Genomic DNA, 17,807 nt, shown 5'->3' with positions numbered 1-17,807 from the left:
GCCATCTTTGGGCAGCCCGAACCTGCCGGCGTGCTTTCGGGCCCGTGGACTCTGTAGGGGGACCTAGGCCTTCTCCGCTGACGGCTCTGGCGGCCCCCTTGGATCCAGGCCTGGATCTGGATCGGCTTCGATTCACCTTATAACACCTTCACCAGCACCGCTTTCTCCGGCAACGCTGCCGCAGGAACGGGCGCAGAGCAGGGTTTTTTGGGCCCCTGTTCACTTCTGGGGTCCCTTTTTGGCCAGATTGGCACCCAGAGGATTAGGATTAGGATGAGGACTGGGAGGGGTCAGGTGACCCTTTAACATTATCAGCTAGACTCTGAGCAGGACTGGAGAGAGGAACTGGGGGATGCCAGTGGTCTAGACAACTCCCCTGACCTTGGCATGTTAGCTCCTCCTACTGTGGCATGTTTTCCCCTCCGCAGTGGTGTTGCGTGGGGCGGCCGAGGCTCTCAACCTCGAGCTAGAGGTGCTTTAGCCGGCTGCGAGCTCTTCGGAGCTCCTGTTGCCATTTAATGAGGCCCTTACCGACGTCCTTTTGGGCACCTGGTCCAGGCCTAACACGGGGGCTCCAGAGGATAGGATGATTGCCCGATGCCACCGCCCAACTCCGGGCGACCCGACTTTCCTCTCCCAACACCCCATCCCTGTGAGCTTGGTGGTCCAAGCCTCCACTTCAAAGAGCGCATTCCATACAGCTTCACTGGAAAGGGAATCCAAGAAGCTGGATCATCTTGAAACAAAGATGCTCTCTTACGCCACTTCGGACTGCGGTCGGTAAACACTGAATGTCTATTGGTCCATTATTCCCACTCTGTGTGGTATACAGTTGCACAAGTGCTACCTCAGTGTCCGGAGTAGGCCCGGAAAGTGCTCTCCGAGGCTGTTGCCACCAGGAGGGATGCAGAGAAGTTTACCATCCGTTGTGGGCTGGATACCGCGGACTCTCTGGGCAGGACAATTTCCATGTCAGTAGCCCTTTGTCGCTACGCCTGGATGAGGATGACTGGCTTTTCGGGGGATGTCCAGAATACCCTCATGGACATGCCTTTAGATGGCCATCGCCTTTTTGGCCACAAAGCGGAAAACGCTCTAGAGCGTTTCAATGACTCATGGGCTACGGCCAAGTCCTTGGGCCTCTCCAGCCACCCTTCGCAGTCTGCTTTTAGCCCCTTTCGTGGCTACGTAAGAGGTGGCCTACTACGTCCCAACCATAGCTACAAGCTGCTGCAAGTTTCCTAATCTTCACGCTTCCGGGGATGTGGGAACCACCGCCGTGGTTCAGCGGGCCAGCGGGCAGGCCAGCCAACCCCCCCCCCCCCTCTGCAGCAGCCGCCAAGCCTTCCTAGCCCGACTTTTCAGGCCGATCAAGAGCCAGTGGGCGGTAGGATCCGCCATCACCTCCCCCCACTGTTGCACCATCACGTCAGACAGGTGGGTTTTGCAGATAGTCCAAAGGGGCTACTCCCTCCCCTTCAAAGCTACACCTCGAACCATGTCTCCTCAATACCACCGCATGTCAGAGGCTCACCTGGGCCTTCTCCAACAGGAAGTAATGGCTCTCTTGGCCAAGGGAGCCATTGAGCGCGTTCCTGTACCAGAAGTTGGTTGTGGTTGTTACTCCCACTACTTTCTGGTACTCAGAAGGACGAGGGCATGCTTCCTATCTTGGACCTCAGGAACATCAACCGCTTCCTCCGGAAGGAGAAGTTCAAGATGTTGACGCTCGCTCAGGTCTTGTCTGCCCTCGACCCAGAGAACTGGATGGTAGCATTGGACTTGCAGGACTCTGTTTCGGGTTTATCCTCCCGAACAGCAAGTCCGAGATATTCGAGCTATGACTCCGATCTTTCAGCCTCTATCCCGGGTTTTGGTCAGGGTGACCCTGAGGCTGCTGGGCCTCATGGCCTCCTTCATCTGACTGGTCGATCATACCAAGTGACATATGCAGTTTCTGCAGTGGGACCTGAAGTTCCTGCGGGCGCAGCATCAGGGGAATCTGTCCGATCGTATCCAGATCTTGGAGGGCACTGCACGACAATTGTAGTAGTGGCTCACGAACCAGGATTGGGTCAACAGCAGATCCCTCTCCCTTATCCAACCAGATCACACAGTGGTGATGGGGGCATTCCTTCTGGGATCGTGTGGCCACATGGGAAAAGCGGAGATCAGAGGCCTCTGGTCTCCGGCTGAGTCCGGGCTCCATATCAACCTTCTGGAGCTCCGGGCGATCCGTCTTGCACTCAAGGCATTCCTTCCCTCTGTCCGGGGAAGATTAGTGTAGGTGTTCACAGACACCACCACCACCATGTGGTACTGCAACAAACAGGATAGGGTGGGGTTTTGGACCCTATGTCAGGAGGCCCTCTGCCCCTGGACCTGGATGGAACATTCGGGCATATCCCTGGTGGTTCAACACCTGGCAGGTTCACTGAACGTCAGGGCCAACTAACTCAGTCGCAGGTGCATGATGGATCACGAATGGCGTCTTCACTCGGTGCAAGGTCTCCTTTGATAGTGGGGAGAGCCTTGGTTAGATCTGTTCGCCACCGAAGAGAATGTGCAATGTCAGCAAGCAATGTCAGCAATTCTGCGTGTTGGAATTTCCAAGGTCGCGAAAAAGGACAAGAGAACCCAACTCACTAAGGAACCTGGGTCAGTAAATTATTGTCAGAAAGAGTGGTTCCATGGTGGCACTCGCTAGGCGGTCCTCCACCCAAACCTGTCCAGCCTCCACCTTCATGCATGGAGATTGAGCGGCTGCAGTTGACATCTTTTGACCTGCCTCACGAAGTTTGTGATGTAATCTTGGCAGCCACACGTCCCTCCACTAAGACAGTATACGCCTACCGTTGGAACAAATATGTGGCATGGTGCACAGCAAATGCTTTGGATCCCCTCTCTGCCCCTCTTTCTGAGGTTCTCTTGTTTCTCCTTTCTTTTGCCCAGCACGGCTCTGCTCTGGGGAATATCAAGGGCTATCTCTGCCTTCCTTCATCTTCCAGGTCAGCTTTCTCTATTCAAGTCCCCGGTTGTTAATCGTTTCTTGAAAGGCATAACTATCTCTTTCCTCCTATTCCCTTTGTTATGCCTCAGTGGGACTGGTATCTAGTTTTAACCTATTTAATGTACGCTCCCTTTGAGCCGTTTCACAATTTTCGTTTGAGGGTTCTGACGCTTAAAACTGCATTCCTGGTAGCCATCACATCTGCCAGAAGAATGAGTGAACTCCAGGTTCTTTCATCCAAGCCTATTTCCTGCCTGTCCATCCAGACAAGGTAGTTCTCAGAACTCGTCCATCCTTCCTGCCCAAGGTTGTCACTGCCTTCCACATCGGGCAGACCATGACTTTGCCCACCTTCTTTCCGCCTCCGCATCTTTCGAAAGAGGAAGAGAGGCTCCACCGTCTGGACACAAAACGTGTGCTTTTCTTTTATCTTGAAGAAAAACCAAAGGAAATGATGGACGGAGAGTTGACAATACGAGTACTCACCCCCAGTCAACTGATCTGGGTTTAATCCATCACCATTCTTTAGCCTACTCTGCCACCCCAGTTCAGACATGGCCATATGCAAATCAGTCTGACCCTGTGCCTCATGGGAACAGTCCAGCCCGAACTGCCAAGCCATGCCTTTCCTGGACCGGAAACAAGCTACAGAGGACCGGTTTCTGGCATTTCAGCCGTCTTCAGCCCGGCTTGCTTCAATCCAGTGGCAAAGTGAGCAAGGGACTTACGTCTGAGCATACCCTGCCAACTTATGGCGAACAAAGAAAAACCAAAGGAAATGATTGGCGGAGCGTTGACAATACAAGCACTCACCCCCAGACAACTGATCTGGGTTTAATCCATCACTGTTCTTTAGCCCACTCTGCCACCCCAGTTTAGACATGGCCATATGCAAATCAGTCTGACCTGTGCCTCATGGGAACAGTCCAGCCCGAACTGCCAAGCCATGCCTTCCCTGGACCGGAAACAAGCTACTGAGGACCGGTTTCTTTTATCTTGATCGCACCGAACAGTTCCGGGTGGATGACCAGCTCTTTGTTGGGTACTTGGGCGCCAAGAAAGGTCGGGTGTACACAAGCGGATTATATCCCGATGGGTTGGTTTGTGTATCAAAGCCTGCTATTCTTTGGCAAAGAAGAAGCCTCCAGTGGGGCTGAGCGTCCAGTCCACCAGGGCACGGGAGCAACTACTGCTTTGGGAAGAGGCATTCCTCTAAATGACAATCAGGCAGCTACGTGGGCTTCGTTGCACACATTTACGAAACACTACTGCCTTGACAGTCCAGTCCGGAAAGATGTTTTTTTTAGCGTTCTGTTCTCCAGGACTTTCTGATGTGATCTTGGTTTGCAGACCCACCTCTGGGGTTGGTATTGCTGGGGTGTCTATTCTAAGGTAAGGAATCTATAACTAAAATGTTTCTTTAAGATGAACAAGTTACTTATATTCAGAAACAATATATCTGTAAGAAACATAGGTTAGTTATAGATTTCTTACCGCCACCCTATCTTCCCCGTTCTGCGAACTAATTTCTAGGGTTAAGGACATCCTTGCAAGGCCCTAGTTTTGTACATCAGTCATCAGTGTCTTGCATGGCTCTGCGTTTCTGTCACCGAAAGTTGTGGACAGAACTGACGTCAGGGCGTGAGGGCGGAGTCTAAGTAGCAACATCATCCCGGCGCCGACCGATGCCACCTTTCGACGCCTGAGGTACTGCTGCCGAAAAACTTCCCGGATCCAGTCTGGACGCCTGGGGTAATTCTTAGGTAAGGAATCTATAACCAATCTATGTTTCTTACAGATATTTTGTTACCGAAGGTAAGTAACTTGTTCGTCTTGACCTATTCCTGGGATAAACCTTGCAGCGTCAAATACATTACTTATGTTTGACATAATTCTTTGCATGATCAAATATGGCACAGTACCATATTGTTATGGACTGTGGTGTTAGGACTCTGTATCATACTGGCTTCTTGTTATATTGTTCTTGCAAACTATTGTTGCTTTATTGTAAACCTCTAACTTTTTCTGGTTTTGATGAGCTTGTCACGTTATTTTCTGCCCTTCCCCAGATTATGTTTAGGTTAACTAGAAGTTGTGTTTTGTTGGTCCTAGCAAGATTTCCTTCTCCACACATGAGGTCAACCGGTTTAGCTTTAAAAGGCCCTGAAACACGGGTGTGTTCCTTTCTAGGGTACTAAGATTTAAGTACTGTAATCAAGAGCTCAGCCAGGGCAACTGCGATAATGAAATAATGATTGTGACTCAGGGTCATAAGGTCACTGGTTAGTAATATGACCGTTATTGTCTAGCTCTGGTGTACTCCCTCTTGATATCATGTACTGTTCGCGACCTTTCTCAACATATCAATGCCAAACGTGTACTTAAACATAGCAGAATTGTTGCAATTTTGTGTTTTTATCATTCACTGTGTCATGTATACTCTTGTTACGTGCACATTATAACTTCCTGAGACCCTGTTCACTTTTGCCCAGGCAAATAAATATCCCAGCACCTTTGTTTAGCTGTGTGATTTCTTTAGAAGTTGACAAAATGTTTATCATAATGCCTCACGGTAGATCTGTAGTCTCATTCTACTAAAGGCGTATTTCTTGCTATTCATTCATAAATGTAAATGATATACCTTGGAAATGATGGTGAACTTTTTAAGGCTAGCATTATTGGTCAGCTGATGAAACTAGATAAGCATGAACCTAAAAAATTGGAATCCTCTGCTCGACACCACTAGATTATCTTTTGTTCTTTGCAGGTGTATCTAGTCACAGATAAACTTGCTCTGATGTTTACTAAACCCATAGCCTCAACTGAATTTTTGCACTCACATTTTAATCTAATATTCCCATTGTGAAGATTTAAGTTTACTCACAGGATCAAGCAGACTTGTTTTTTCCGGGCACCTTGACAATGTAAATTCATCTGCATAGTTTGTATGCAACTAACAATTTAGACTCATCCTCTTTATTTATTCATGGCTGGTCTGTACTTGTGAAAACCACAAATAAACTCCCCCCATCGACTATCCATGGACTGGTTTTGTGGGTTACACTTTTGTACCAAAACACTTTTTTCCCAATGCCAACATTTGCTTTAGAAAATGTACTTTGAACTTTTGATCCAGATATATCCCTGCAGTATTACTTGTTTGAGGAATCCAGTAGGCTATTGAGCCGGATTTTGGTTTTGGGATGGACCGTAGCGAATTTTACTGTGTCCTGAAACTTACTGTGCCTCTGTCCAGTGTACAGAAGCAAGAATAAGGGACCCCCTCTATAGTAATTCTAGGTCAGGGAAAAGAGGGGAAAAGAATGCATACAACCATATAAATATTTCCCATCATACCTTTACATCCGACATAGTTCCTGTATTTTTTAGTTCACTTCAAAAGTACATCAGTGACAAACAAGTTGATCTCATAATTTCTTTTTTTTATTGTATCAAAACAATTCATTTCTTTTTATCAAAAATATTTCTTCTCTTTTTATCATATTATTTCTTTGAGTTTTTAGTAAAAACATCATCATAAATAATCCTTAGTATATACAATCATTGGTACATTTCTTTTTAAACCATGATCTTTGCGAATCAAATGTGACATTAAATTGCATAACAAACATATGTGGCAAAACACCCCTAGTTTAAATTAAACAAAAACAAACACAATCATACTTCAACCATACCACTTCATTCAATCTCACATCAACTCCACTCATACAATATCTGTACACGGTAGAGTTTGTGTCAACAACAGAATCTAAATGCAAAGCATGAGACTCTGCACTAGGTCGACGCACGTTTTGGTGGGTTTCAAGCTGTTAGGACCACCTTCCTCAGGACCTTTCCAGATATAAAACTTTCATATCCCAGGGGACCTATAAATATAATGAGATGTCATCACTGTGAACTAGAAAAAACTAAATTTAAAACAATTAATTACTACATCAGCAAGACCTAAGCAGGACACCCACATGTCACTAATGAACATGATACACTCAGTTTGGCCACATTCATTCTAAGTGGGGAATCAACAGATTCCTGATCAGGTATAAGTTCCTATGCCAAGAAAAAGGCACAGTTAACCATGTATGAAAATTAATCAGCAAAGAAAGAAAAAAAGTAAGTAGCTGTGGCTCAAATTTTCCAAACTCAATAGTACTAATACCATCACCAACACCCTGTGAACAAACAACATTAAGACCTATGATAAACATCACCTGGCACCCTAGTACCTATAACCCCATGCTGACTTACATCATCATGCCATAGGATTAGAATGCGTTCCGCTAAGTTCTGTATTGCTAAGCAACAGGAGAATCCACCAATGTTCAAAGATATGCTGTCAGCACACCTACAATCATGAAAACTGGCAGTCAGTCTATTGCTACATCGTAAGGTAATACCTAGCAATGTACTTAGCAAAATTGTCTTACCAAAATCGCTGTTTTAATGGAGCACTGTGTTAATAAACAGGAATTCCTCTCACAATGAAGATGGGGGCCGGCAAATAAAAGTATCAGCTGAAAGAACAGAGTAATGATTACCCTATAACTGAAGCCCTCCAAATATTGATCTCTCGCAATAGATGGTGACAATTACTAAAAGATATACCAACCTTGTTAGATCATTTTTCTTGGGACACCGTTTCTTTTCCCAATTACAGTATATTTTATGAAGATCCTTTGATCCAGGGCGGATAGTAACGCAATGTCTGAAAAGAATATTAACAGATTTTACTATCCGAACGTAATTCCTTATTTTTTATTAAGAAGAGCTCCCTATTACTGCTAAGACTAACTCTAAATGACACGTCCACGCAGTAAACTTAATCCTGACCCATGTATTGTGGCTAATCGCTGCAAGGTTAGTAAAACTACTGCGGCTCTACTTTACTAGAATCTACTAGATACGTGTTCAATCCTACCACACCTTTATTACCTAGGGCAGTTGTATTAATGAGGATAGCACAAACAGTTAATTTAAATGGATGCGAGTATATAGTGTTATTCAATATAATGATTCTAAAAAAGGTCCCTCTGTTGACATTAATAGCGGCCAATTCACAGTGGTTTTGCGATCTAATAAGTCTAAAGGCCCCTCAAGTATTAAAGGAAGTCTCAGACAAGCAGTAGTACACCAGCAGTTAAGTGCTTAGCGTTTAGGACGCCTAGTTTTTGCTCTATTAGTGTAAGAGCCCCTCGAATACTAAAAGGTGTCCCTAACACACAGTAGTGTAATTGCACTTAGTCATTTAACAGTCGCTCGCCGCTTGGCATTTCAGAAGCCTGACTCATAACTAACAAAACCCCTTAAGTGAGGATAGTTCGGTTTTTCCACATCTACTAGTCTATCACCCATCTCGTACCTTAACAGTAGGCTACTCCTAATGACGAGATTAGTACGACGTTAAGCCCCGTCCATGATGTCTTACCTCCTTCTAAGCAGTAAAGTACTGCTGTGTCGGCCGCCCAATGAAACACAGCAAAGATGAGACGGCTCGGCCGAGCACTTGTGGGAGTTTAAATACTGTTCAAACCTCCTTCAAAAACGCACGAAAATGGTCGGCGCTATCGGGAGCCTCCCAAATTATTTGCATAGAAAGAGGACTGAGTGTGATAGCCATTTTGGAGATGTATACTGCATGACGATAATATATTTAATCCATAGAGAAGTTGGTCACTATGTATACCATGCGTTATACTAAAAGTCCAATACAAAACCGGCACTGTAGTAAGCACTAAAGATCTCCTATTTTTAACTAAACAATAGTGTACAGAACATCCTTTACGATCGCTCAATCATGGCGGACGCTAACTAGAGAATCCCACGTCATCTGCATCGTCAAGGGACTATCGCCATGTTAGAACGGTGTACTGCATAGCGATCAATATATAATTTGAGCGCTAATCTACAAAGACTGATCAACAGCCTACGACCTAGTTATATTAAAACCACGCTATTCCTACAGCCCAGAATAAAAACCTTTGTCAGAGTTGACATACTTATAGACAGTGTATAAAGATAATTGCATGACTAGGCAAAGGGAGGGGATTGCTGATATTAAGGAGATTAAAAACTCCCAGGGAGTCACAGTCAAGGAACCCGATCAGATTAGAGAAGTTTTTAAATGTTTCTACACGAAATTATATACCCTAGATGTTCAGGAAAGGGATGAAGACATCAGCAGCTACTTAAATGAATTAGAACCATCTGTCCTAGCAGAAGAGGACAGAAACCGACTGGAAGACGCAGTACAGATGAATGAACTAGTGGAGGCCTTGAGGGATTTACCATCTGGCAAGGCGGCAGGGCCGGATCAAATACCGGTAGAATTTTATAAAATCTTTCAACCATCCCTTCTGAATGAAATGTTCAATGTAATGTTGTTGGCACAAGCGGGCGAGTCTGTTCCAGAATCATGGGGGAGTGCAGACATTATCGTAATACCAAAAAAGGGCAAACCAACAGATGTTCCAGGGTCATATCGACCCATAACGTTAATGAACGCAGACGTTAAGGTATTTTCTAAAATATTGGCGAAAAGACTATCTAGGGTAATTGAAGCACTCGTAGTTCCATCACAGCATGGCTTTATACCGGGTAAGGGAACAACCCAGCACACCAGACAGGTAGTCATGGCAATCGACGTTGCAAACACTCTAAAAAACCCCATGGCTGCTCTTTTTTTGGATGCAGAGAAAGCATTCGATAGGGTATCCTGGAGGCATCTGTGGGAGGTTTTGAGATGGAATGGTATAGGACCAAGATATATAAAGGCTCTGCAAACCCTATATATAAACCCGACGGCTAAGATAAGGGTTAATAGAGGTCAGTCTTCAGCAGTCAACATTCAGAGAGGTACTAGGCAGGGATGCCCCTCTTCCCCCCTCCTTTTCGCTCTATATCTTGACCCCTATATACGGAAACTGGAAAATAAGGGTCAAATTCCTCCACTAATGTTAAATGGCTCTAGACTGAAAACGCTAGCATACGCAGATGACGTGGCTGTCCTCACTGCAAGTCCTACAATTGCTATAAGTATAATTGAGGGTGAAGCAGGGCGATTTGGACAATTTTCAGGCTATAGTTTAAATAGTACCAAAACTCAGATTGTCAAAAATCAGTGGGTAGTATGTACTGATGATAGAGTGGTGGGAGAGGCAACGTATCTAGGGGTGCGAATCACAGCAGATATTGATAAAATTGTTGAAAATAATATGGATCCCTTGATGGTTCAAGTCAAAAGGGACTTAGAGAAAATGAATAATCTACACCTGTCCCTGGTAGGATGTGCTAATATTATTAAGATGATGATTTTGCCTAAATTTTTGTACTTCTTTAGGGCCATACCTCTCTTGTTTGAAGCCAGCTGGTTCAATAGAATTGAGGCCCTATGTAACAGGTTTATCTGGGCGCATGGTAAGACCCGAAGAGCTTATAGATACATGACACTCCCCAGGGAAAAAGGGGGCTGGGGTGTACCAGATTTCCGTTTGTATTACATGGCCTCCGTTTTGCAATACATTCAAGGTTTAATTGGGGGGAGTATGGAGGATATAACCATGCAAACTATGGCTAATGAACTATATACTGTGGTACTCGGACCAAATGTTTACAATTGCTTTCTAAAATGTACAGATTTTAGTTATTTTAAGAGAACCAGGTTTAAAACTGTTAAGGCAGCAGTTACGGTGTGGAATGCTTTTACAAAGAAAGTTAAGATGGGGAGGTTTAATAGATATGTCTACTTGATTAACAACAGATCGCTCCCAGCGGAAATATTTGCTGACCAAACGATGATGGATTGGGCAACAAAAGGGATTACGCAAATAGGTGATTTCTTTACTCAGGATGGCTTTAAACAGTTCTCAGAACTACGTGAGTCATACGGTATAGATAACAGGGGCTTCTTCAAGTACCTCCAGATTAGGAGTTTTTTAAAGAATAAAATAGGAGGCCCGGTAGGCTTTAGTAAAATAGAAATAATGGAGAGAATAAAGCTGATGGGAGATTGCTCAATCAGGTCACTCTACGCAGCCCTGATCAAGGGTAAACAGGATGATTTAGAGAAATTTAGTCAGAAGTGGGCAGAAAAATTGGGGGTAGGAAGAAATCTGTTTCAGGATTCCTTAGATTTAGGGTGTACAATCCTGAGTGCAGCCCCTCTGCAGTCTCAGCACTATAAAACGCTCTATTTTCTATATTTTACCCCGGCTCGGATTGCAAAATGGGGTGGGAACACAGGAATTAATTGCCCCCGATGTAATGAATTGGAAGCAGACAGTATACACATTTTTGCTACTTGTCCTCAGTTACAGTCTCTGATCAGGGAGATTGAGGGGTTCTTAGCAAAGTCTTTGAATATTGGGATTCGCCTTACCCCATCATGGATTATGTTGGGGGTGACTGAGCAGGAGTGTGAGCAGTATACAGAATTTATGTTCGTCCTAATGGCAGTTTATAGATTAACAATTGCTAGGGCTTGGTTAGACAAAGATCCCCCAAAATTCCAAAACTGGTTGGCAAATACATTATATGCTCATAAGATTGAAGAAAATATATATGCTCGGAAAGGGGGGAGAGGAAGACGATTGGGGAAAAAAATATGGGAGCCACTAAGTAAATGGAAGGAAAAGCAAAGATAATAATTTTTGAGGGCATTAGAGAGGACTGGTTAATTTGTGGTTGTTAGTATTCTGTATTTTCCCCTTTTTTTTTATATATTGTATAAGATCTACTTGATGTGTAAAAAAATTTCAAATTCTCAAAGTTATTGTGGTGGGGTTCACTATTTGTATGGCATATTTTAAAAGATGATATTTAGGAAAATCAGTAATTAAGCAAAAGATTGTAATTGTAAATGTCAATTATAACCTGTGCAAGCAGAAATGTGCTTATGTTTGTAAAAGAAAAATAAAAAAACCTTTAAATAAAAAAAAAGATAATTGCATGACAAAAGGAATATAGAAACAAGAAAAACCTAATCAGATCATAATTCACAACTATAATTATGGAGCTTAAGTGACAGTGTTGTACAATTACCCCATGCCATATTCAGCAGAGTCCCAAAGACATTTGCGAGGACTATAGGTTTCCTATAAACTGTACCCCACCACAGGGTGAGATTACAGTCCAGCGAACTAAATCTGCATATGATTTACTAATAAACGATAACACCTCAGTAAGTGTATGTTATTTTGAGCTCACTACCACCAGGATTTTTCCAGAGGTATATGTGGGTTGGTCACATTTTGTTAACATACCAGGCTACGTCTTCATGCATGCCTTTCCGTACACTATCAAAATGGAATATCCAAAAGGTTTCGCGTTTCTTACGCGTTACCTCTTAGGATTGTTCCATCCTCTGCTGTATTTTCTCTACTATACACCATTTCAGGTCCACTTCCATATGGTTACATTCTAGGAAGTGCTGTACTAGGGGGGCAGTGATCTTCTTGGTCCTGGTAGCGGATTTATGTTCACTGAAGCGCAGGCGGAATTCCTGGCCTGTCTCCCCCACACATGCAAGACCACAAGGGCAGAAGAGCATATACACAATATTACTACTTCTGCAGTTGGTAAGACATCTCAACTTGACATCGATGTTATTATAGCTAAGCCGGTCTGTAACTAAGGCCGATTCACATGCGTGGCACGAGCCACATCTGTGATTCCCCATTATACAAGGTAGATCAGTGATGGATCTTTGTTTATCTAAATTCTTGGTTTTGTTACGCGTGTAAACCAACAAGTCCCTGAGGTTCCGATTTCTTCTATACGCAACGAGAGGAAGGGGCAACTGAGATACATTTTCATCTGTGTTAAGAATCCTCCAATTTTTATTAATCACATTCTTTATTTTGAAATTTAAAGTGGAGTGATTAATTACGCAGGTAATTTGGTGGCATGTTGCACGTATAGTGCCATGTAGTAATGCCTCCCTATCATAATACTTCGCTCTCTTATAAGCGTGGCATACTAACCGATGTGGGTATCCTTGATTTAAGAGTCTCTCTCTAAGTGGATCACCATGTACATGTAAAGATTTCATATCTGTGCAATTCCGCTGAATGTGGAGAAACTCCCCAAAGGGGATAGAATCCTTTTGACAGTTAGGATGAAAACTGCCAAATTGCAATATAGTATTCTTGGCAGTCGGTTTTCTATAGAGACTTACCTGTAAGTGTCCATTTGCGCCATCAATGGGGATGTCTAAAAATGTAACTCTGCTGGCACTCCAATTTGCTGTAAATCTAAGGTTATCTTTGCTGGCATTAAGCCAGAAAATGAACTCCTGTAAGCTCTCTACTTATCCTCTCCATATGAAAAATATATCATCGATAAAGCGTCTCCATAAAAACACATTCTCGAAAAAAGGAGACGCTTCATTAAAAATATTCTTGAGTTCCCACTCCCCCATGTAGGCATTAGCCACACTTGGGGCACAAGATGCTCCCATCGATGTCCCTTTCATTTGTTTATATAGAGAGCCATTAAAATCAAAAAATTTGTTAGGAAATGCAACCTCCAGACATTGGAGCATAAAGCCATCTGGTCTGTTGTCCGGAAATCTATGCAAAAGGGCAGCCACTGATTGTAACGCCTGACATTGAGGAATGTTGGTGTACAATGCCTCAATGTCAAGTGTTTTGCTACATATGGTTGTTATGCAATTTAATGTCACATTTGATTCGCAATGCAAGAGCTTCTAACCTTCCATGATAGTACCTTCTAACCTTCCATGATAGTTTGGCGTTTCACACCAAGAGCGAAAAAAAATATGCGAGGTTCTAAACCAATGCCTTCAGGTTGTACGCAGCTCTTTGATGTGGACCCATAACTCCTTGAGCTATAGTACAGAGATTGTAACTCGTGACCTGCAGGCAAAAAAAATGTAAGATGTTTGTTGCTAAAACATTAACTCACTGAGCTATCCTAAATGGAATACAAATCTTTGACCTACTTTATCCTCTGAAACAAGCCTATTAACTATGCTTTTCATCTGTGACCCACAAATGTACACACATTTTTCCACCAAGTATATTAACTACCTGAGCAAATATGCTACTGGTATACCTTGATGGCTGTCTGCAGCAGGTGCCTTATCCCCAGGGCTTTCAGTTGGTTGGTCCTGTTGATGTTCAGCACCCTCAAAGGAAATAAGGTGTTGAAAAGAGTTACTACTAGGGGTCATTTTCTGTCCTTCATGGCTTTCACTCCAAGCCTAAAAATCTGAACACTGCTTAAAAAAAACCTAAGTACTGGCCTGGAGAACTGGAGAAAGGGCAGGAGGTGGAAGAGCACAAGCAGGAGAACCTGAACCATCGGGGATAACTGCATGATCAGGGGCAGTGGGGGGAGCAGAAGAACCAAAAGCTGGATTCGGAGAACTCTAAACCAAACAGGCTAAAGGGAAGGAAAGAATATGCATTAGGAGGGCCAAGGGATCTGTACCAGTAACCAGAACAAGGAGGACCAGGTTAAGGTAGATCAGGAAGAAAACCAGAGCACTCGGGCTAACACCTGGAGGGGATGACCCAGACCAGGAGGATCAAGATCAGGAAGACTGAAGCCAATCAGGCCAATTTAGGACTAAGGGAAGGAAGTTCTGGGGGGTGGGGCAGGGGGGGGGGCATAGAATCAATTAAAGAGGAGGTGCAAGAGGTGTACCAGAAAGAGTAGTAGGACCAAAGTGCAGACCCCAGGATGAGGGGGGCAACCTTGGACTAGGCGGAGATAATCAGGTAGTAGTATGACTAAGTCCTGATTAACTAGAAGGATTAGCAGGATCAAGAGGGCCCAGAGAAGGACCTGAAATATATGGTTGCCCAGAAGCAAAGACAAGAAGAGGAAGAGGACCAGGGTTAGAAGAAGAGGACGAAGGGTAGCAGTAACAGAAAGAGGACCAGAAGGCGATGCCGATAAGGGGGAATTCAGGAGGAGAACAGTGAGGAGAAACACCAGGTTTAGGAGAAGGATGACCTGCACAAGAGGTAGGTGGAGCCATGTATATGAATATGCCATTAGTTACATTCTTATAATCAAATCGTAGTTACTTTTCTTAGTCTGTAGCCGATACAGCTACCCACCTTTTCAGCCCACCTAAAGCACTGTCTAACCCTCTCTGCTATTTCAAAGTCAAGCATGTTGTGACCAATTAAGCAAAACGGAGCATCTTTACTAGTACATTTCTTCTTGGTTGCCAATTTCTTTTGTGGCCTTAGTTTGGCAAGAATTGTACCTCCTGGCTCAGCTTCTTTCTGTTCTATCCAATATAGGGGATTCCCAAATTAAATTGTTTCAATATCTAGCACAGAATGCAGACAACCTGCCTCTCCATTGGAGTTTGCACTGAAAATGAATCGGAGGGCACTGGTGAAAGGGTAGCAAAGCTGATGGCTGTTGGAGGTGGTTAGGTCTGGTGAAATAATGAAAGGAATTTTTTACAGAAAAAAACGATTGTCTTTTCCTGATACTGGAAAATTATCCTATATAGAATATGAATCCATTTAAGACACTAACTCTGGAGTAATATCAAATGCATGTACAATCAGATAATAGCTCAGATTTGATTATTTCACCAGAATTGACTTAATTTAAAGTGAGAGTAAAGGAGACGTGGGAGGATACACAGGAATCGCATACATTTTTGGATTCAAACATTTCAAGGTTGTATACTTGGTTTTCATCCTGCTCATGTGTGTACAATTGATTTTCACCCTGTGTTACCAGGGGACAGCATTGTCACTGTCTGGAAACAGAATTCAGCCCATGGACGTATACAAATAAGAATTGTGTTAACATTTTTTTGTTTGCTTAGTTAGGAATCATAAAATGGCATTATTTGACTACCCAAAAATTTCACAGCTGCATTGTCTGCTCTGTACGATTAAGTTTGCCTGTCTTTGGGAGATTATTTTTAACAGCATTGGTGACTAATAATGAATTAGATCAGTTATTGCTGTTTTGGTCATTAAGTTAATTGTGTTCATGTTTCAGATTTTATTCACACTTGTGAAAACCTGTGCCATGAAGGTGAATGTGGTAATTGCTCTCGAACATCCAATATTTCCTGCAGATGCGGTTTCAAATCTAAGGTATGTTTTTTGGCAATATCAAGTTTTGTTTGTCGGTCTCCCCAACAAAAAAATACTCTGTATATTTCAAGACATTTTGTTAGCTTACAATGCGCTTAAAGCCCGCCCATTGCTTAACATTGGTTGGCTGTTTTGTCACTCTAATTTCCTTTTTTTCTAATTTGTTTGCTTCTGTTGGCTTTACTTCCTGTAGCTGTATTTGCCCTTCCCCTGTGGCATAGACTAAGTATTTGAGACGTTCCACTGCTTGCGTTTTGGGTGCCTCTTTTTTCTTTTTCTGAGAGCACTCCACGAGAGTGCATGTGTTTTCCAGTTGTCTCCCTCATGTACTTCTGCCTCCACGCTATGTATCTGATAGAGACACGTTAGTGATGGATTCCTTACCTTAGAAAATCCCCAGGCGTCAGACTGGATCCAGAAAGTTTCAGCCGGACACCTGCGCTTCGGTAGGTGGCGTCGTGCAGCTCCACGTCTGTCACAGTCGTCATAAGCGCCGAGATGACATCACAGAGACTACTTAGACGCCACCCATGCACTCTGATGTCAGTTCTTTCTTTTTCCTCGCCAGTAAGCCCAGATCGGGTTAGAGCACGTACCCTAGTCCTTTTTAGACTATCATTTGAGACTTTTTGTCTCCTGTAAGTCTACTCTGGTGCACGTAGGGATGCCTGGTTTCAAGTCTTGTGGGGCCTGTCATCGCAATATGTCTGTGACCGGACCCCCACAATGTCTGTAGATACTGCCTGGAGCGTGACCACGACTCCCAGTCCTGCTTGGCTGTCGGGCCATGGCCCCGAATGCCTTGAGGGAGTGGCCCCGTAAGTTGCTTGAGGTTCGGTACTCGTCCCAGCGCCGTTCACGGTCCAGGGGCCGTTCTAGAGAACGCTCGTGGGGCCACCATCATTGCTTCTCTGGCTCCAAGTCTTCACCCTCGGATTCTAGTAAGAGACGACACAAAAAGAAGTTGATGCGTTGTCGCTCTCTAATGTCCCCCCGTCAGTCCCCGGATGCGGACGAGGGGGACAGGGGTTCTGCCCCTGCAGTCCTTCGGAGCCTGGGAGTCCCGCGGCCTACCCACCTTACCCGGGTCCGTCTGCGACTCCCGCACAGGTACAAGAATTTCTTGCTGCCATGGACCGCCTGTTTAGGCCTCAGGCTCCCGCTGGTGCGCCCCTAGGGCCCTGCGGTCCCGTGTCAGGATCCTATCGGGCCGTCGGCGCTGCCAGCGGCTCTGGTCCCGGTGCCTCCGGCGCCGCGGGATCCTGCGTCGTTGGCTCCTGCCAGGGCGCCACAAGGTCCCACACTGCTGGCTCTGGCCCCGGCGCCACCCTCGGCTCCAAAGTGGATACCATTTTCCGCCCCTGCCCCGGTTCCAGGACAGTTTTGTCCTTACCTGGGATCCGAATTGTGATACGGCGCCGGTTCGGCCCCGTCTGGCACCGTTCCTGACGCCGTTTGTTCCTGCCCCGCTGCCGCAGTCTGCACCTCATGAGGCAGAGGTAGAGGATGACTAGGACCCTCTTGCTCGTCAGTGTGACTGAGCAGAATTGGGCAGAAGACTTAGAGGAGGCCGGCGGCCTTGATGTCTCTTCTGACCCGGGGTTTGCCTCTCCTCCGCCTACCATGGAGGAGGGCGCTTCTTACACGGTGGTGCTCCGTCGGGCAGCTGAGGTCCTGAACCTTGATCT

General features: G+C 44.7%; 1 protein-coding gene across 1 annotated transcript in view; it reads left to right on the top strand.

The window, feature by feature from the left end:
• Positions 1 to 17,807, top strand: part of NFX1 (nuclear transcription factor, X-box binding 1) — an 892,403-nt gene that overhangs the window by 458,046 nt on the left and 416,550 nt on the right. The window contains exon 10 of the mRNA XM_086965422.1: positions 16,022 to 16,119. Coding sequence (XP_086821548.1) covers positions 16,022 to 16,119 — 98 coding nt within the window. The remainder of the gene's footprint in view (positions 1 to 16,021; positions 16,120 to 17,807) is intronic.

The sequence above is a fragment of the Lissotriton vulgaris genome, chromosome 4_1 (genome assembly GCF_964263255.1).
Source record: "Lissotriton vulgaris chromosome 4_1, aLisVul1.2, whole genome shotgun sequence".
Classification (NCBI taxonomy): domain Eukaryota; kingdom Metazoa; phylum Chordata; class Amphibia; order Caudata; family Salamandridae; genus Lissotriton; species Lissotriton vulgaris.
Note: the sequence above shows the minus strand (reverse complement) of the source record. Positions and strands in the feature narration are given on the sequence as shown.